This window comes from Coregonus lavaretus (assembly GCF_964263955.1).
Source record: "Coregonus lavaretus genome assembly, chromosome: 38".
Classification (NCBI taxonomy): domain Eukaryota; kingdom Metazoa; phylum Chordata; class Actinopteri; order Salmoniformes; family Salmonidae; genus Coregonus; species Coregonus lavaretus.
In genome coordinates, this window is record NC_140025.1 from 21,867,751 (window position 1) to 21,889,823 (window position 22,073).

The 22,073-nt window shown below is 41.9% G+C and overlaps 1 protein-coding gene across 1 annotated transcript in view; it reads left to right on the forward strand.

Annotated features, from left to right (window-relative positions):
- Positions 1-986: 986 nt before the first annotated feature.
- mttp (microsomal triglyceride transfer protein) overlaps positions 987-22,073 on the forward strand; it is a 38,973-nt gene continuing 17,886 nt past the window's right edge. Inside the window, exons 1-10 of the mRNA XM_084154921.1 lie at positions 987-1,411; positions 3,043-3,233; positions 4,351-4,494; positions 8,500-8,607; positions 9,157-9,413; positions 9,617-9,767; positions 10,177-10,334; positions 10,732-10,900; positions 11,796-11,903; positions 12,450-12,662. Coding sequence (XP_084011047.1) covers positions 1,351-1,411; positions 3,043-3,233; positions 4,351-4,494; positions 8,500-8,607; positions 9,157-9,413; positions 9,617-9,767; positions 10,177-10,334; positions 10,732-10,900; positions 11,796-11,903; positions 12,450-12,662 — 1,560 coding nt within the window. The 5' untranslated portion in view covers positions 987-1,350. The remainder of the gene's footprint in view (positions 1,412-3,042; positions 3,234-4,350; positions 4,495-8,499; positions 8,608-9,156; positions 9,414-9,616; positions 9,768-10,176; positions 10,335-10,731; positions 10,901-11,795; positions 11,904-12,449; positions 12,663-22,073) is intronic.

The window sequence follows — 22,073 nt, forward strand, 5'->3', positions numbered from 1 at the left end:
TATGATCTGTAGTCAATATATCTGTTTATTTATCTAACTTTTTCCCCAAATGCATGAATAGATAAAGTGAATCAATGAATGCCTATTAATGACTACAATAGATTGATTGGAAATCATTCAAAGTGACATTCATCCAGACATTGGATGAAGTAGGGCTGCATGCATAATCTCATTTCATCATTGTGGTGTTGTCCCTGATGACAGAGTTGATCTAATCAGAGAAGGATCACCTTGAAAGGAGGCCTCCATCTTCCTTTCCATAGTGTGAGATCATTTGTAGATGGTTAATCAGTAGAAGCATTTGAGCTTTAAAAATATATATACAAATAGGATTCTCCAATAAAGACAATGAGAAAAAACGACTTCACTGTCAAGGAAATTACTTCACTGCTTGATAAATTCTAGAACTGTTATTTCCCTTTCCCTCGCAATGTAATCAAAGATATGAGTCATCCATAATGTAAACCCAGATCAATTTGTCCATGATGGGGATGGGGTCACAGGTCAAGGATCAGTCATCGTCCCCTCCCACATATCCCCACATCCATCCTTACCATTAGAGTGGGAAACGCAAAACTGACCTCAAATCGGTGCTTACAACTTCCGCCACACAAACACGGTAGAGAGCCAAGTACCTACCATTGGCTCATGTGCTGTCTGTAATAGTGTGACGTGTATAGTCCATTTCCTTCAACGGTGTGTGCAACTATGTCAATCTGTTTATTACCGACATGCAAAATTAGGTGAAAGGTTCAATCTCAAGATGACGCTGTCTCACTACCGAGGGGTAAATGTCACCATTGTTTTAACCCTTTTAGACGTACGTTGTAAATGTAGAGTATATTATTGTATTGAACTTGTTGCTGAAAGTTGGTCAGAATTTGGCTGTATCGAAATAGTTGTGAAACTACTGTTTTAGCCTATATGTAATTGTCTCACTGATTTTATCATGATAGGCTACTACTTGAGGACGAAACCTCGATGTCAATTCGCATTTGTGCATGCGCTGTTGATAAGGCTATCATCCTCTTCTCATCCGATTGATCATCATGGTCATTAGGTATGTCGTAACATAAATGAACTGCTCCTGTATAAAGTAGCATCCCCCGGCGACAGTGGGCATTGCACCTATCGATAGTCGAAGGCATTGTCAAATCTCAGCTCTACAAGTTAATGATTTGCTGTTCACCTCGTACTTAGTACTTGAGCGTGGAGTTTGGATTCTGCCCTCCACACCGATGAACATAATTTGAGTAGCTTCGGGTAGCTGAGCCTTTCATTCTGGCCTGTGAGCGAGTATTCAGTCAACTTTTACCTGCTGTCACCTTCTTGCTCCTAATAGAGTACAAAATGTTAACTCTCTTTGTGCTTTTGCTCTGCATAACATCTTCATTTTCTGCTTCTACTAGAGGTGAGTTATATATTTTTTTAATGTACCGATATTTGTGATTAATATGTTATTGTATATTGTGTTGGTATGTGATTTGCTTAGAGAGTATGTTAGAAGTTGGGCTCTAGGCCTACAGTCACTGACCTTGGAACTTCTGTCATAAAACCTTTGAATGGTCTTGCAACAGCCAAGAAACCAACAAATCACTTTCACTGGAAATTGATAATTTCACAACACATGTTAGTTCCTAAATTCAATAGTCAAATATATTTTCCTGGTGATGTAATTTGTATACACAACCAATAGTAATTAGTCCCCTAAACATTTGAGGAAACCTGCAGGGTAGATATTGTGGATATTACTGTAGTTGGTGGTAAAGTTGTTTTTTAGGTGCCATATCTATTAATCATAGGCGATATGAATGAAATTATTTCATGTTCAACTTGGTCAGTAGAAACTGAGGCAGTTGACAAAGTGGTTGAATACAGCTGTCTGTGGCAGATTTTGTATGTTTGATTCAGCAGTTGGTGATGCAACCCGAAAGTGACACGTCAGTTTTGACTCATGTCCTAATGTCACTTCTTTTGGAATGCTACACTGTATTAGAGCAATAGACCCACAATGTTTACTGTCTCCAGTGTTGATTGTGTCCATCATAAACGTAGACCATAGTAGGTTTAGCTTACAAGGGTTCTCGTAATAATGACACATTATTACAAGCTGCAATTGCACCATCTTGAAGGGCTCACCTTCTGAATCCAGAATGCCTGACAGTATGAATGTATAAATATTACTGTCTGTTTTTAATCATCTGCTACAGAGGATAAGATGTTTGGAAGTATTTTGGCCAAAGCTACACATGGTTTTACACATGTTATAGTCTCGTCCACCTGCCTGATCTCTCTCTGTCGAACAGGTAGCAATTAGCCAGGGCACCAGGTAACGTGTGTAATGGTTAAACGATTAATTGTTGCCTAGCCAAGACATTACACATCTAACAGGGTAATAAATTGCTCCAATCTGAACTCAAGAGCATTCTTTTTATGATTGACATACAAAAGGGGAAGTACTTGACTGCCACAAAGGAGATGATTTGAGGAAAATACCTTAATTAAATCGCTGCTTAATGGTATTCAATATACCAACTATTTTGTTTAGGAGATGTTTTGACAGACATCTCACTCAGAAGTGAGGGCCATTTAGTGTTAATCAGCTTGTTGACATTGTGCAGTTACTGATGAAAGACCTTGATATTTATATAGAGAAACACAGGTCTAAGTGAATCTCAACCCTTTGCGGTCCTCAGTGAGTTTTAAGGGTCTCAGTAGCCATGTTCAAACTGCACTTAGCCCAGGGCAAACAGAAAAGTGACACATGAATATTATACTCCAGAAAAGTGACAGTTGGTTTCAATTAGCCAGGGTTAACAAATGCTTGTGTAAAGGACGTTAAGCTGGCCCTGGGCTAATTTTAACCCAGAGTTAAGGATAGCCCTGGGCTAAGTGAATGCAGTTTGAAAAGGCCTAGTGGGGCTCAGAAAGAAAACAGATTGAGAACCCCTGCTCTGAGTCACTCATATCACTGAGTATTCATCCCACTGTAAGTTTTGATCTCACGCTGCAATTCCTGCATGCCCCCTCTTGTTGTTTCAGGTGCTGGTGCTGCTGGACCCAGGCTGAACAATGATCGGTTGTACAAATTCAGCTACACCACTGAGGTGCTGGTGGACAGGGCAAAGGGGTCAAAAGATGGCAATGCCGGCTATAGGATATCCAGTGACGTGGATGTCAACTTAGTGTGGAGAGACCCCAGCAGCAAGGACGACCAGCTCATACAACTTGTGGTAAATAATCCCATAGCACCACCCCTCGCACCACCTCCTCACCCCGAACCTGACTGCTGATAGCTACATTATTGAGGGAAAATGTACTTACTATGACTGTGATATGTGGTTGTCCCACCTAGCTATCTTAAGATTAATGCACTAACTGTAAGTCGCTCTTGATAAGTGTCTGCTAAATGACTAAAATGTAAATGACTGTTGGATGGATGTGCCTAAATCCACCCCTAAAACCCCAGCCCCTGCACCAAATGGGTTTGTATGGATCTGAGAGGATTGTCAATAACACTACCTCGCCTTATGATAGCATAGTTGGAATTTTCACCATATCGTGTTGACCTATCCAGTCTTTTCAGCTCTACACAAATGCAGAGGGGGCAGGGAGTAGGGGGTAGGGATTGATTTAGGATTCATTCAGGGTCAGACTGAGAGCCTGTTTTTGTCAAACCTGGTTACATGTTTCCCTGGGATATTGAATTAAAAAAACCCACCTGTTGTTTTGGGAGGGTGCAAGTTGGAGTTTATACATGCAAAACATTGTTTACAATGTGAAAGAAAAGGAAACTCAACCACATATTGATATGATCCTGGGAAAGTGATCCTGGGAAAGAGGTTCTTAATGTCCCCTGTAATTGGCTCGAATAGAAAAAAAAGCGTTGTCTGATTGTATAAAAATAGTACTTAAGTTCTCAGACAGGCCCCTTAGGGAGTCTGTTTTTTTTCAATTGTATTTATAAAGGCCTGGGTTCAAATCGTATTTGAATTATTTTAAATACTTAAGTTGTGCTAAATTGTGCTTGCCTGGCCCAAAAGCAGTCATCTCAAAAGTGCCAACACGCCTGCCTGGCATTCCAGACAGGCTAAACCAAACACTGACAGTTTTTGAAAGATTTTAAATACTATTTCAACCTAAGTCTATACCTTCCATTCTTGATTGTATTCTATGGAGAATATTGATATTGAGCTGCTTGAAATGTCTTAAGCTTTTTAGTCACTAACTTTTCCTCTGCCTTTTGAGGAACATGCATCCATGTTATAAATTCTTTCATTTTTTCTTAATGTGACTATGTCCTCCTCCTCCTCCAGATCATCTAACAAGCTCTTCCATTCCCATCCACAGATCTCAAACGTGAAGATAGCAAATGTGGCCCCACGCTCAGCCAAGAAGAACATATTCCAGGGCGCCACAACGCAAAGCCTTCTTGGAGAGAAGAAGCTGGCAGCACTGGAAAGGCCGTTCATGGTGCACCTGAAAAACGGAAAGGTAAGAGCTGTGGACGTTGCTTTGTTTACATTTAAAAATGTTAGTCATTTAGCAGACGCTCTTATCCAGAGTGACTTACAGTTAGTGAGTGCATACATTATTTTTTTTATTTTTCATACTGGCCCCCCGTGGGAATCGAACCCACAACCCTGGCGTTGCAAACGCCATGCTCTACCAACTGAGTTACATCCCTGCCGGCCATTCCCTCCCCTACCCTGGACGACGCTGGGCCAATTGTGCGCCGCCCAATTCGAACCAGGATCTCTAGTGGCACAGCTAGCACTGCAATGCAGTGCCTTAGACCACTGTGCCACTCGGGAGATTGTTTCTATGGAAACAAACAGTTATAAGACATTATAAAGGGGCTCATTAATGCTCATAACTGGTCTTACAAAGAATTAGAACTGCATTATACCTGCAGGCGTTAAGTAAAGTGTTACAGTACATTTTTATTGATGCGTAATGCGAAATTATTGATTGAACTTAAGGCAGTTACTAGGAACATGAATGTCCTTTGGGTATACTGTAGTGGAGATTATCTGCCAAAGGTACAGTGGGGAGAACAAGTATTTGATACACTGCTGATTTTGCAGCTTTTCCTACTTACAAAGCATGTAGAGGTCTATAATTTTTATCATAGGTACACTTCAACTGTGAGAGACGGAATCTAAAACAAAAATCCAGAAAATCACATTGTGTGATTTCTAAGTAATTAATTTGCATTTTATTGCATGACATAAGTATTTGATACATCAGAAAAGCAGAACTTAATATTTGGTACAGAAACCTTTGTTTGCAATTACAGAGATCATACGTTTCCTGTAGGTCTTGACTAGGTTTGCACACACTGCAGCAGGGATTTTGGCCCACTCCTCCATACAGACCTTCTCCAGATCCTTCAGGTTTCGGGGCTGTCGCTGGGCAATACGGACTTTCAGCTCCCTCCAAAGATGGTCTATTGGGTTCAGGTCTGGAGACTGGCTAGGCCACTCCAGGACCTTGAGATGCTTCTTACGGAGCCACTCCTTAGTTGCCCTGGCTGTGTGTTTCGGGTCGTTGTCATGCTGGAAGACCCAGCCACGACCCATCTTCAATGCTCTTATTGAGGGAAGGAGGTTGTTGGCCAAGATCTCGCGATACATGGCCCCATCCATCCTCCCCTCAATACGGTGCAGTCGTCCTGTCCCCTTTGCAGAAAAGTATCCCCAAAGAATGATGTTTCCACCTCCATGCTTCACGGTTGGGATGGTGTTCTTGGGGTTGTACTCATCCTTCTTCTTCCTCCAAACACGGCGAGTGGAGTTTAGACCAAAAAGCTCTATTTTTGTCTCATCAGACCACATTACCTTCTCCCATTCCTCCTCTGGATCATCCAGATGGTCATTGGCAAACTTCAGACGGGCCTGGACATGCGCTGGCTTGAGCAGGGGGACCTTGCGTGCGCTGCAGGATTTTAATCCATGACGGCGTAGTGTGTTACTAATGGTTTTCTTTGAGACTGTGGTCCCAGCTCTCTTCAGGTCATTGACCAGGTCCTGCCGTGTAGTTCTGGGCTGATCCCTCACCTTCCTCATGATCATTGATGCCCCACGAGGTGAGATCTTGCATGGAGCCCCTGACCGAGGGTGATTGACCGTCATCTTGAACTTCTTCCATTTTCTAATAATTGCGCCAACAGTTGTTGCCTTCTCACCAAGCTGCTTGCCTAATGTCCTGTAGTCCATCCCAGCCTTGTGCAGGTCTACAATTTTATCCCTGATGTCCTTACACAGCTCTCTGGTCTTGGCCATTGTGGAGAGGTTGGAGTCTGTTTGATTGTGTGTGTGGACAGGTGTCTTTTATACAGGTAACGAGTTCAAACAGGTGCAGTTAATACAGGTAATGAGTGGAGAACAGGAGGGCTTCTTAAAGAAAAACTAACAGGTCTGTGAAAGACGGAATTCTTACTGGTTGGTAGGTGATCAAATACTTATGTCATGCAATAAAATGCAAATTAATTACTTAAAAATCATTCAATGTGATTTTCTGGATTTTTGTTTTAGATTCCCTCTCTCACAGTTGAAGTGTACCTATGATAAAAATTACAGACCTCTACATTCTTTGTAAGTAGGAAAACCTGCAAAATCGGTAGTGTATCAAATACTTGTTCTCCCCACTGTATATGTAGTAAAATGTATAGGTAGTAGGATGTTTAATTGTTACCAGAAGTATACTTGATATACTACAAATAGCTATTTTTCTATCATTGTAGTACTTTTGCTGTTATATCTTCATAGGTCAATAGTCATAAAAGTATTGTTTAATTTTACATTTATTTCTATATCAACCATCACTTTTACTATAATCAGTCAAGCTAAAAAATACTAAATCTAGTATGGGAGCCATTTCTGGAGCATCATTGATGACATCCGTATTGCCGGGGACTATTAATGGAGAAGTAATTGGCAATGTGTTAGTGTGGTGACGCTGGAAGGGGAAATACCAGACAGATGGTGTGTACGTGCAAAGTCAATCCTTCAGATTGCCAGCCGGCCGGTTATCAGATCCCACGGGAGACTAGTGTGGGGGCATTGGCGTGGCAAAGTAGCACCATTTCTTGATGACAAAGACAGGGTGAGATGAATACCGGTTGATCAGTGGATATCCTGTCTTGTACTGTGGTTGAATGCATTGTGATCAGCTAAATCTGTTATGAAAATAGTAAGAATTTAGCACTGGACTGTACATATTGAAACTAAATGTATCTCATAGTATTACAAACTATAATAAGTGATTACATACACTCACCGGCCAGTTTATTAGGTACACCCATCTAGTAACGGGTCAGACCCCCTTTGCGTTCCTTAGGGATGTTCCACAGGGATGTTGGTCCATGCTGACTCGATGGCATCACGAAGTTGATGCAGATTGGACGCCTGTTATCTTATCCTTGGACCTCTCTCATCAACAAACTGTTTTCGCCCAAAGTACTGCCGTTGACTGGATGTTTTTGTTTGTCGAACCATTCTCGGTAAACCCTAGTCACAGTCATGCGTGAAAAACCCAGGATGGCGGCCATTTCTGAGATACTTGATCCAGCACGCCTGGCAACGACGATCATACCATGCTCAAAGTCGCTTAGGTCACTTGTTTTACCCATTCTAACGTTCAATCAAACAGTAATAGAATGGATTGATGCCTGTCTGCCTGCTTTATATTACAAGCCACGGCCACGTGATTCACTGTCTGTAGGAGCGATCCATTTTCGTGATCAGGGTGGTGTACCTAATAAAAGATAATGAAAGAGTGACAAGATTTTGAAACCTTTGTGATAATGGTGACCTTAGGGTGACAATGTGTATGTTTGTTTTTACTACAATGTGATTTATTGTTGGCAACATTCGTACTTCTGTATTGTATTTTGGACTTTTTTTGGTGCAGTCTCTGCTATGTTAGACATGGTTTTTCAAATAAAGCTTTCTATTTCTCTGAGTTGATAAAGGCTGAATATGGACAAATAAGGTTAAAGAAAGTTATAGTCTTCAACAAATATAGTAAATAAAGCCTAATCAATCTAGTAATTTAATCTAAACCTCAAAGTGTGGTTTACAGTATGATGCCCTGAGTTGAGTGGAATACGCTGTGAAAGTGAATAAGACATTTGTTTGATAGTGTCTGACTGCGGAATGTGTCTTGGGTTGCGTTCCTTGCCAAGAAAATGACACTCTTATTGGCCCCTGCTCCAAGCCATGGGCATACCTTGCCAAGAGAAAAGGAACTCCCTCGCAAGGAACACCCTCAAGACGCAGTCCACAGTCAGACCCTACGTAGTCAGACCCTTTTCCATTTGTTGACATCTCCATCATTATCTGAGACACTTAGATCATGTTAATCTGAGAAAACTACAGCTAATTTCACTGTTCTGTCGCTTGACTCTAGTGCATTGTTACTATGCACGCTTTTAGCAAATAAGAAGTCACTTTTGTATCGTATTGACTTGTTTGTTGTTCCATGCCTCTCTTTCAGGTGAGCAGCTTTTACAGCTATAAGGCGGAGCCTGCTTCCATTAAGAACTTGAAGAGGGGTGTGGCCAGCCTGCTACAGGTGCAATCCAGATCTGGGAAGGTCATAGAGGTAAATGAGAACCAATACATATACAGGAAATGTTTTCATTTTTACTCTGCAGTCCTATTTTAGCAGGCACTTACTAAGAGATGATGTGATAACTTTTGACAAACTCAATTGGTAACCACCGCCGTGTACCAAATTGATTATTATAATTTATTATTTTTTTTGTCACTGACAGGAGCAATTAGGGTTAAGTGCCTTCCTTAAGGGCACATCGACAGATTTTTCACCTAGTCAGCTTGGGGATTAGAACCAGCGACCTTTCGGTTACTGGCACAACGCTCTTACCCACTAAGCTACCTTTGTTTCAATGATTCCTAGAGAAACCAAAAAGTAATTATAAGGGGATAATCATGTAATGACCATTTTATCATGTCATAAAAAAAAAAAAATAATGCACTGTAAAATAAATGTTTGACCAAAAACACAGTCATAAGTTTGCAATGAATTCTCTATGTAAATCATTCGACTAATTGCTTCAAAACATTTTTCAATGGTTTGTTGTATGAGTGAGTACTTTTTGTTGGCTGACTGATCTGTCTGGTCTGGGAACAGAATGATGTGTCCGGGAGGTGTACGGTAGAGTACAAGGCTGCCCAGGGCCAGGTGACAAGGACCAAGGCTTTGGAGACCTGCAAGACCGCAGAGACCGGCTTCACCACCTACATTCAGGTCCTGGGCGTGAGTGGGGAGTCCAGCTCTGTCACTGTTTTCACCCTGGAGGATGGCTTCATTAAGTCAGCCATAGCCAAGGAGACTCACATCTTAGCAGTCAATGCACGCCGCACCACCGCAGCTAAAATAGTGTCCAGGTAAAGAATTCTGCTGTAAACTTTGAGGCAATATATTTTTTTTCTTCTTCTTTTGTTTACTTAATTAATCCATCACATGCATTCTTTCAGTGTGAAAGTAGTTGTTTTTTCACTTATTGATTGAATAGGCTTTCTGAAAACATCAATTGCAAGGAACAGAAACTGATTGATTTGATGGATTTGTTCGTTTATATTGTCCTCAGGCAAAGCTTGACACTGGTAACAATTGAGACTGGGCCGTTTGAAGCTGCTGGGAAGAATGTCGCCAGTGTTGTCAAATCACTGGATGAGAAATTGTTTGCTGTTGGTGTGGCAGCTGAGAAGGTCAAATCCCAATGCAAGGGCTGTCAATCGGTAAGTGGTTGTGAGAAGCAATAAAGTAAAGAAAGTGCTTCCCGTTGTTTTCAACCTTGGAACACTGACTTTTTCCTCTGAAAGGTTCCAATATAACATATCTTCAATTCAGCTTTTGTATTGACTGCCAAACCAAATGCTTCAAAAATTACTCTTTACTAAAGAATAAGTAAAAAGGGCAGAGGAAAACTGTACTGTGCTGGCCTGGTTGATTGCTGGAATGGTGCTAGAATGAAATGATCAGTGCCAGCACAGTACGGGGTGTTACAATAGTGTGAAAAGCCCTTATGTGTAGTCTGAATTTACCAACACTATACTACACTATCGATACATGTCCTTGCTGACCAAACATATAATTAAGAAATTACTATTTTTCCTTTATTTTCCTCTTCTTTGCCCATCCCGCTAGCTGTTTGAGCACTGGCAGGCAGTCCAGAAGCAGTTTGAACCAGATAGCTTGTCAAAGGCCATCGCTCCCCGAAGCTTCCTGGCTCTCATCCAGAGCATAAGGAAAGCCTCCAAGGACGAGATCCTCCAAGTGCTGAAGAGCTCCAGCAAGACTGCCCTGTAAGGCCTAGCACTTACTCACTTCTCTGTCTCTCTCTCCCTCCTTTTCTTTCTCTTTCTGTCTGCCTCTTTCTCTCCTCTTTTTTTCTATTTTTGTCTTTCCCTCTTCAGTCAGTCTTTATTCTCTCTATTTTCACTTCTCTTCTATCGCTCTTTCTCTTCTCAAACTCTCATTTTCTCTTTTTCTGTATGTGTCTCTCTTTTTCTCTCTCTCTCAGGCTGTGATGCTTTCTTATGAGATATAGAGACTCCTCACCACATTTCCTTGCTGTCTGTCTCACGCCCCATGTTTATTTTGCCAGAGCCACATAGTGCACTATATAGGGAATATGGCACCATTTTGGATATGACTTCTGACTCACCACCTCTCTCTCTCCAACTCTCTCGGGGTCTGCAGACCTCAAGTGGTGGACGCCGTGACCTCGTCCCAGACACCCGCCTCCCTGGACGCCATGCTGCAGTTCCTCAACTTTGCCGACCCCAAAGGCCTGGTTTTGCAGGAGAGGTTCCTGTACGCCTGCGGCTTCGCCTCGCACCCCAACGAGAGAATGCTCCAGGCTTTGGTGGTGAGTGGCCAATGGCTGCCTCTTGCTCAAACTCTACAATCTTAGGGTGCCTTCAAACCAAAATGAATTAAATGCATGTCGAACACAGCAGGATGGGGAGAAATTATTCGGTAAAAAGTTAGTTCTACGTTTTCAATTGGTTAGACAGATACGTCATTGTGACTTCTGACCGACAGCGCAACACAACACTAGACCCTCCCCCAACGCACTGCTCCCAGTGAAAATCATTGAGTTATTGCGTTTTTTACGTATCTGTTTTTTTCTGGTTTGAAAGCACCCTTATGCTCATCATCAGGGCAATATTCAGTAAGCACATTAGCAGAACGTTTTACAACTTTACATTTTAGTCATTTAGCAGACACTCTTATCTAGAGCGACCTACAGTTAGTGCAATCATCTTAAGATAGCTAGGTGGGACAACCACATATCACAGGCATAGAAAGTACATTTTTCCTCAATAACGTAGCTATCAGTAGAGTCAGAGCTAGAAGGGGGTGGTGGGGTGGGGGGGTCAACTGCAAGTGTTGGTAAATTAATTAATTAATTAATTAAATATATATATATATATATATATATATATATATTTTTTTTTTTCAACTTTGCCATTTTAATATGATCACGACCCAGCTCTCTCAATGCACCCTTCATGACATTGTTGATTGTAGCATTTCTGTGGCTCAATCTGACTATGTCCTGTGGTGCGATAAAGGAAATAACACACATACACACACACAGATTTTGTGGGGCAGTGGTTTCTCTTTCTCTTAGATTTTGCACCTACTCTTCCTCTCAAACGACTTTGAGAGGAAGTTGCAATTATATTTAAAATTGTTTTTTTTTGTGTACTGTATGATGATAAAACATATGACAATAATGACACGCATTGTTTTTTCAGGACATTTCAAAGGGCAAGATTGGCAGTAACGACATCAAAGAATCAGTGGTGATCATCATGGGTGCCCTTGTGCACAAGCTCTGTCAGAAAGGAGGTTGTGAGCTACCAGTGAGTAAAGTTATCGAATATGTTTGAGCCTATGTCTGTAATGACGGAATCGTACAAAACTAATTCTTAAAGGGATTAACACATTTTTGAAAACTTCATATTCATCATCTTCAGCACCACCCCAACATCAACATATGTGAAAATGGCGTGTTTCTACGTTTTATAGTTCAAAAGATGGAGGAAGATAAGTGTTTCCGATGACATCATCTGGTGTGCATCATGTGGTTTTAACCATGAGTAGGCATTGTCTCGATGAATATGAAGTAGAAATTTGTTTAAATGTCCCTTTTTAAGCAATTTAATCATCTTCAACCAAGAAAATACTGATTGGACTTTTTTAACTAAGCCAGAAATACCTTATTTTTATTGTAATGCCAGACTGGAATTGTGAAGTGAGACGTAGCTGTGTCTGATGGTTTAAAAATATACAGAAATGATCCCTCTATGATTCTCATGTGAAATGCACCAAAGAAAGTCATAATATCTTAAAAGGAACTATACAATGGCTGATTCATTGTGTGTGTTTTTGTCCCATGTCCAACCCAGACTGTGGTTGAGGTGAAGAAGATGATTCTGGAAGGTCCCGACAGTACGCAGGCAGAGTCAGACGTTCAGATGTACCTGCTAGCGCTGAAGAACTCCCTGTTGCCCGAGGCCATTCCCCTGTTTTCCAAATACGCTGAGTCGGAGGTCGGGGCCTACTGCACCATCTCCCTCACAGCCCTGCAGAGATACGACGTCGCTCTCATCACAGACGAGGTAAGGCCATTTGACGTCTAAATTCACAGGGGAATTGCTTGATAACCATTCATGAGGGAAGCTGGATTGCCATTCCCAGAGCCATATATTTAGATATAGTTATCTTATTTCGATATACACTGAGATTACCAAAAGTATGTGGACACCTGCTGTAACGTAACAAAATGTGGAAAAGTCAAGGGGTCTGAATACTCTCCGAATGCACTGTATATACTGTTGTATATACCAACCAGGCCTTTATGGTAGAGTGGCCAGATGGAAGCCACTCCTCAGTAAAAGGCACATGACAGCCCGCTTGGAGTTTGCCAAAAGGCACCTAAAGCACTCTCAGACCATGAGAAACAAGATTCTCTGGTCTGATGAAACCAAGATTGAACTCTTTGGCCTGAATGCCAAGCCTCACGTCTGAAGGAAACCTGGCACAATCTCTACGGTGACGCATGGTGGTGGCAGCATCATGCTGTGGGGATGTTTTTCAGCGGCAGTGACTGGGAGACTAGTCAGGATTGAGGGAAAGACAATCGGAGAAAAGTACAGAGAATTCCTTGATGAAAACCTGCTCCAGAGCTCTCAGGACCTCAGCCAAGACATTGCAGGAGTGGCTTCGGGACAAGTGTCTGAATGTCCTTGAGTGGCCCAACCAGTGCCCGTACTTGAACCCGATAGAACATCTCTGGAGAGACCTGAAAATAGCTGTGCAGCAACGCTCCCCATCCAACCTGACAGAGCTTGAGATGATCTGCAGAGAAGAATGGGAGAAACTCCACAAATACAGGTGCGCCAAGCTTGTAGCGTCATACCCAAGAAGACTAGAGACTGTAATTGCTGCCAAAGGTGCTTCAACAAAGTGCTGAGTAAAGGGTCTGAATACTTATGTAAATGTGATATTGAGGGAAAAAAAACAATGTAATACATTTTAGAATAAGGCTGTAACCTAACAAAATGTGGAAAAAGTCAAGGGGTCTGAATACTTTCCGAATGCTCTCTCTCGCTCTCATTTATTTATTTATATTATATATATATATATATATATATATATATATATATATATACACACACACTACCGTTCAAAGGTTTGGGGTCACTTAGAAATGTCCATTTAAAATAACATCAAATTGATCAGAAATACAGTGTAGACATTGTTAATGTTGTAAATGGCTATTGTAGCTGGAAACTGCTGTTTTTTTAATGGAATATCTACATAGGCGTACAGAGGCCCATTATCAGCAACCATCAGTCCTGTGTTCCAATGGCACGTTGTGTTTGCTAATCCAAGTTTATCATTTTAAAAGGCTAATTGATCATTAGAAAACCCTTTTGCAATTATGTTAGCACAGCTGAAAACTGTTGTGCTGTTTAAAGAAGCAATAAAACTGGCCTTCTTGAGACTAGTTGAGTATCTGGAGCATCAGCAATTGTGGGTTCGATTACAGGCTCAAAAACTCGTCAGTCTATTCTTGTTCTGAGAAATGAAGGCTATACCATGCGAGAAATTGGCAAGAAACTGAAGATCTCGTACAACGCTGTGTACTACTCCCTTCACAGAACAGCGCAAACTGACTCTAACCAGAATGGAAAGAGGAGTGGGAGGCCCCAGTGCACAACTGAGCAAGAGGACAAATACATTAGTGTCTAGTTTGAGGAACAGACACCTCACTGGTCCTCAACTGGCAGCTTCATTAAATAGTACCCGCAAAACCCCAGTCTCAACGTCAACAGTGAAGAGGCGACTCCGGGATGCTGACCTTCTAGGCAGAGTTGCAAAGAAAAAGCCATATCTCAGACTGGCCAATGAAAATAAAATATTAAGATGGGCAAAAGAACACAGACACTGGGCAGAGGAAGATTGGAAAAAAGTGTTATGGACAGACGAATCGAAGTTTGAGGTGTTCGGATCACAAAGAAGAACATTTTTGATACGCAGACCAAATGAAAAGATGCTGGAGGAGTGCTTGATGCCATCTGTCAAGCATGGTGGGGGCAATGTGATGGTCTGGGTGTGCTTTGGTGGTGGTAAAGTGGGAGATTTGTACAGGGTAAAAGGGATCTTGAAGAAGGAAGGCTATCACTCCATTTTGCAACGCCATGCCATACCCTGTGGACGGCGCTTGATCGTAGCCAATTTCCTCCTACAACAGGACAATGACCCAAAGCACAGCTCCAAACTATGCAATAACTATTTAGAGAAGAAGCAGTCAGCTGGTATTCTGTCTATAATGGAGTGGCCAGCACATTCACCGGATCTCAAACCTATTGAGCTGTTGTGGGAGCAGCTTGACCGTATGGTACGTAAGAAGTGCCCATCAAGCCAATCCAACTTGTGGGAGGTGCTTCAGGAAGCATGGGGTGAAATCTCTTCAGATGACCTCAACAAATTGACAACTAGAATGCCAAAGGTCTGCAAGGCTGTAATTGCTGCAAATTGAGGATTATTTGACGAAGCTAATTTTGAAGGACACAATCATTATTTCTAACCTTGTCAATGACTACATTTCCTATTCATTTTGCTATATTTCCTATTCAAACTCATTTAATGTATGTTTTCATGGAAACCAATTAAATATCTAAGTGACCCCAAACTTTTGAACTGTAATGTGATATATATATATATATATATATATATATATATAGTGGGGAGAACAAGTATTTGATACACTGCCGATTTAGCAGGTTTTCCTACTTACAAAGCATGTAGAGGTCTGTAATTTTTATCATAGGTACACTTCAACTGTGAGAGACGGAATCTAAAACAAAAATCCAGAAAATCACATTGTATGATTTAAGTAATTAATTTGCATTTTATTGCATGACATAAGTATTTGATACATCAGAAAAACTGAACTTAATATTTGGTACAGAAACCTTTGTTTGCAATTACAGAGATCATACGTTTCCTGTAGGTCTTGACCAGGTTTGCACACACTGCAGCAGGGATTTTGGCCCACTCCTCCATACAGACCTTCTCCAAATCCTTCAGGTTTCGGGGCTGTCGCTGGGCAATACAGACTTTCAGCTCCCTCCAAAGATGTTCTATTGGGTTCAATACTGGAGACTGGCTAGGCCACTCCAGGACCTTGAGATGCTTCTTACGGAGCCACTCCTTAGTTGCCTTGGCTGTGTGTTTCGGGTCGTTGTCATGCTGGAAGACCCAGCCACGACCCATCTTCAATCCTCTTACTGAGGGAAGGAGGTTGTTGGCCAAGATCTCGCGATACATGGCCCCATCCATCCTCCCCTCAATACGGTGCAGTCGTCCTGTCCCCTTTGCAGAAAAGCATCCCCAAAGAATGATGTTTCCACCTCCCATGCTTCACGGTTGGGATGGTGTTCTTGGGGTTGTACTCATCCTTCTTCTTCCTCCAAACACGGCGAGTGAAGTTTAGACCAAAAAGCTATATTTTTGTCTCATCAGACCACATTACCTTCTCCCATTCCTCCTCTGGATCATCCAGATGGTCATTGGCAAACTTCAGACGGGCCTGGACATGCGCTGGCTTGAGCAGGGGGACCTTGCGTGCGCTGCAGGATTTTAATCCATGTTGGCGTAGTGTGTTACTAATGGTTTTCTTTGAGACTGTGGTCCCAGCTCTCTTCAGGTCATTGACCAGGTCCTGCCGTGTAGTTCTGGGCTGATCCCTCACCTTCCTCATGATCATTGATGCCCCATGAGGTGAGATCTTGCATGGAGCCCCAGACCGAGGGTGATTGACCGTCATCTTGAACTTCTTCCATTTTTTTATAATTGCGCCAACAGTTGTTGCCTTCTCACCAAGCTGCTTGCCTATTGTCCTGTAGCCCATCCCAGCCTTGTGCAGGTCTACAATTTTATCCCTGATGTCCTTACACAGCTCTCTGGTCTTGGCCATTGTGGAGAGGTTGGAGTCTGTTTGATTGAGTGTGTGGACAGGTGTCTTTTATACAGGTAACGAGTTCAAACAGGTGCAGTTAATACAGGTAATGAGTGGATAACAGGAGGGCTTCTTAAAGAAAAACTAACAGGTCTGTGAGAGCCGGAATTCTTACTGGTTGGTAGGTGATCAAATACTTATGTCATGCAATAAAATGCAAATTAATTACTTAAAAATCATACAATGTGATTTTCTGGATTTTTGTTTTAGATTCCGTCTTTCACAGTTGAAGTGTACCTATGATAAAAATTACATACCTCTACATGCTTTGTAAGTAGGAAAACCTGCAAAATTGGCAGTGTATCAAATACTTGTTCTCCCCACTGTGTGTGTGTGTGTGTATATATATATATATATATATATATATATATATATATATATATATATATATATTATACATACTACCAGTCAAAAGGTTGGACGCACCTACTCATTCAAGGTTGCTTATTGATTTTTTACTATTTTATACATTGTAGAATAATAGTAAAGACATCAAAACTGTGAAATAACACATATGGAATCAAAAAAGTTTTTAAACAAATCAAAATATATTTTATATTTGAGATTCTTCAAATAGCCACCCTTTGCCTTGATGACAGCTTTGCACACTCTTGGCATTCTCTCAACCAGCTTCATGGAATGCATTTCAATTAACAGGTGTGCCTTCTTCAAAGTTAATTTGTGGAATTTCTTTCCTTCTTAAGGCATTTGAACCAATCAATTGTGTTGTGACAAGGTAGGGGGTGGATGTACAGAAGATAGCCCTATTTGGTAAAAGACCAAGTCCATATTATGTCATGAACAGCTCAAATAAGCAAAGAGAAATGACAGTCCATCATTACTTTTAAGTCATGAAGGTCAGTCAATACGGAAACTTTCAAGAACTTTGAAAGTTTCTTCAAGTGCAGTCGCAAAAACCATCAAGTGCTATGATGAAACTGGCTCTCATGAGGACCAGCACAGGAAAGGAAGACCCAGAGTTAACACTGATACAGAGGATAAGTTCATTAGCGTTACCAGCCTCAGAAATTGAAGCCCAAATAAATGCTTCACAGAGTTCAAGTCACAGACACATCTCAACATCAACTGTGCAGAGGGGACTGTGTGAATCAGGCCTTCGTGGTCGAATTGCTGCAAAGAAACCACTACTAAAGGACACCAATAATAAGAAGAGACCTGCTTGGGCCAAGAAACACGAGCAATGGACATTAGACCGGTGGAAATGTGTTGTTTGGTCTGGAATCCAAATTTGAGATTTTAGGTTCCAACCACTGTGTCTTTGTGAGACACGGTGTGGGTGAACGGATGATCTCCATATGTTTAAATAATATAATAATATGCCATTTAGCAGACGCTTTTATCCAAAGCGACTTACAGTCATGTGTGCATACATTTTTACGTATTGGTGGTCCCGGGGATCGAACCCACTACCCTGGCGTTACAAGCGCCATGCTCTACCAATTGAGCTACAGAGGTAATTCCCACCGTAAAGCATGGAGGAGGAGGTGTTATGGTGTGGGGGTGATTTTTTGGTGACACTGTCTGTGTGATTTATTTAGAATTCAAGGCACACTTAACCAGCATGACTACCACAGCATTCTGCAGCGATACGCCATCCCATCTGGTTTGGTCTTAGTGGGACTATCATTTGTTTTTCAACAGGACAATGACTCAACACACCTCCAGGCTGTGTAAGGGCTATTTTACCAAGAAGGAGAGTGATGGAGTGCTGCATCAGATGACGTGTCCTCCACCATCCCCTGACCTCAACCCAATTGAGATGGTTTGGGATGAGTCGGACAGCAGAGTGAAGGAAAAGCAGCCAACAAGTGCTCAGCATATGTGGGAACTCCTTTCAAGAGTGTTGGAAAAGTATTCTAGGTGAAGCTGGTTGAGAGAATGCCAATGCTTTGCACACAGCTGTCATCAAGGCAAAGGGTGGCTATTTGAAGAATCTCAAATATATCATATACAGTGAGGGAAAAATATATTTGATCCCCTGCTGATTTTGTACGTTTGCCCACTGACAAAGAAATGATTAGTCTCTAATTTTAATGGTAGGTTTATTTGAACAGTGAGAGACAGAATAAAAAAAAATCCAGAAAATCCAGAAAAACGCATGTCAAAAATGTAATAAATTGATTTGCATTTTAATGAGGGAAATAAGTATTTGACCCCCTCTCAATCAGAATGATTTCTGGCACTCAGGTGTCTTTTTATACAGGTAACGAGCTGAGATTAGGAGCACACTCTTAAAGGGAGTGCTCCTAATCTCAGTTTGTTACCTGTATAAAAGACACCTGTCCATAGAAGCAATCAATCAATCAGATTCCAAACTCTCCACCATGGCCAAGACCAAAGAGCTCTCCAAGGATGTCAGGGACAAGATTGTACACCTACACAAGGCTGGAATGGGCTACAAGACCATCGCCAAGCAGCTTGGTGAGAAGGTGACAGCAGTTGGTGCGATTATTTGCAAATGGAAGAAACACAAAATAACTGTCAATCTCCCTCGGCCTGGGGCTCCATGCAAGATCTCACCTTGTGGAGTTGCAATGATCATGAGAACGGTGAGGAATCAGCCCAGAACTACACGAGAGGATCTTGTCAATGATCTCAAGGCAGCTGGGACCATAATCACCAAGAAAACAATTGGTAACACACTATGCCGTGAAGGACTGAAATCTTGCAGCGCCCACAAGGTCCCCCTGCTCAAGAAAGCATATATACAGGGCCGTCTGAAGTTTGCCAATGAACATCTGAATGATTCAGAGGAGAACTGGGTGAAATTGTTGTGGTCAGATGAGACCAAAATGGAGCTCTTTGGCATCAACTCAACTCGCCGTGTTTGGAGGAGGAGGAATGCTGCCTATGACCCCAAGAACACCATCCCCACCATCAAACATGGAGGTGGAAACATTATGCTTTGGGGGTGTTTTTCTGCTAAGGGGACAGGACAACATCACTGCATCAAAGGGACGATGGACAGGGCCATGTACCGTCAAATCTGGGGTGAGAACCTCCTTCCCTCAGCCAGGGCATTGAAAATGGGTCGTGGATGGGTATTCCAGCATGACAATGACCCAAAACACACGGCCAAGGCAACAAAGGAGTGGCTCAAGAAGAAGCACATTAAGGTCCTGGAGTGGCCTAGCCAGTCTCCAGACCTTAATCCCATAGAAAATCTGTGGAGGGAGCTGAAGGTTCGAGTTGCCAAACGTCAGCCTCGAAACCTTAATGACTTGGAGAAGATCTGCAAAGAGGAGTGGGACAAAATCCCTCCTGAGATGTGTGCAAACCTGGTGGCCAACTACAAGAAACGTCTGACCTCTGTGATTGCCAGCAAGGGTTTTGCCACCAAGTACGAAGTCATGTTTTGCAGAGGGGTCAAATACTTATTTCCCTCATTAAAATACAAATCAATTAATAACATTTTTGACATACGTTTTTCTGGATTTTTTTGTTGTTATTCTGTCACTCACTGTTCAAATAAACCTACCATTCAAATTATAGACTGATCATGTCTTTGTCAGTGGGCAAACCTACAAAATCAGCAGGGGATCAAATACTTTTTTCCCTCACCGTGTGTGTGTGTGTGTGTGTGTGTGTGTGTATATATATATATATATATATATATATATATATATATATATATATATATATATATATATATATATATATATATATATATATATATATATATATACACACACACATACAGTGGGGGAAAAAGTATTTAGTCAGCCACCAATTGTGCAAGTTCTCCCACTTAAAAAGATGAGAGAGGCCTGTAATTTTCATCATAGGTACACGTCAACTATGACAGATAAAATGAGAAAGAAAATTCCAGAAAATCACATTGTAGGATTTTTTATGCATTTATTTGCAAATTATGGTGGAAAATAAGTATTTGGTCAATAACAAAAGTTTCTCAATACTTTGTTATATACCCTTTGTTGGCAATGACACAGGTCAAACGTTTTCTGTAAGTCTTCACAAGGTTTTCACACACTGTTGCTGGTATTTTGGCCCATTCCTCCATGCAGATCTCCTCTAGAGCAGTGATGTTTTGGGGCTGTCGCTGGGCAACATGGACTTTCACCTCCCTCCAAAGATTTTCTATGTGGTTGAGATCTGGAGACTGCCTAGGCCACTCCAGGACCTGGAAATGCTTCTTACGAAGCCACTCCTTCGTTGCCCGGGCGGTGTGTTTGGGATCATTGTCATGCTGAAAGACCCAGCCACGTTTCATCTTCAATGCCCTTGCTGATGGAAGGAGGTTTTCACTCAAAATCTCACGATACATGGCCCCATTCATTCTTTCCTTTACACGGATCAGACGTCCTGGTCCCTTTGCAGAAAAACAGCCCCAAAGCATGATGTTTCCACCCCCATGCTTCACAGTAGGTATCGTGTTCTTTGGATGCAACTCAGCATTCTTTGTCCTCCAAACACGACGAGTTGAGTTTTTACCAAAAAGTTCTATTTTGGTTTCATCTGACCATGTGACATTCTCCCAATCCTCTTCTGGATCATCCAAATGCACTCTAGCAAACTTCAGATGGGCCTGGACATGTACTGGCTTAAGCAGGGGGACACGTCTGGCACTGCAGGATTTGAGTCCCTGGCGGCGTAGTGTGTTACTGATGGTAGGCTTTGTTACTTTGGTCCCAGCTCTCTGCAGGTCATTCACTAGGTCCCCCCGTGTGGTTCTGGGATTTTTGCTCACCGTTCTTGTGATCATTTTGACCCCACGGTGTGAGATCTTGCGTGGAGCCCCAGATCGAGGGAGATTATCAGTGGTCTTGTATGTCTTCCATTTCCTAATAATTGCTCCCACAGTTGATTTCTTCAAACCAAACTGCTTACCTATTGTTTTAACTTGTTTCAATGAAACAAGGATTTGTGAATTACCACTACTCGTTTCATAATGTTGACTGTCAGGTGCTAAACCGTGCCTTAAAACTATAACATTAAAGCACTCCTACATGCACTTTGGGCCGGTTTCCCGGACACAAAATAATCTTGGACATACTCCACTGAAGGACAAGTGAGAGTGTGAGTGAGTGTCTGTGAGGAGATAAAAAGAGCAGCTGTGTCTGTGGTCCTCCACAGGGGCTCCTCTCCACTCAGGGGGGATCTGGAGGCCGATTAGGGATGGAATCCTTGTGGCCTTTGTCGTCGGGGGTGGCGGGACCCAGAGGTCAAGGGTCATCATAGTTGACGTGTACCTATGATGAAAATTACAGGCCTCTCTCATCTTTTTAAGTGGGAGAACTTGCACAATTGGTGGCTGACAAAATACTTTTCCCCCCCACTATATATATACAGGTGTGTGCCTTTCCAAATCATGTCCAATCAATTGAATTTACCACAGGTGGACTCCAATCAAGTTGTAGAAACATCTCAAGGATGATCAATGGAAACAGGATGCACCTGAGCTCAATTTCAAGTCTCATAGCAAAGGGTCTGAATACTTATATAAATAAAGTATTTCAATTTT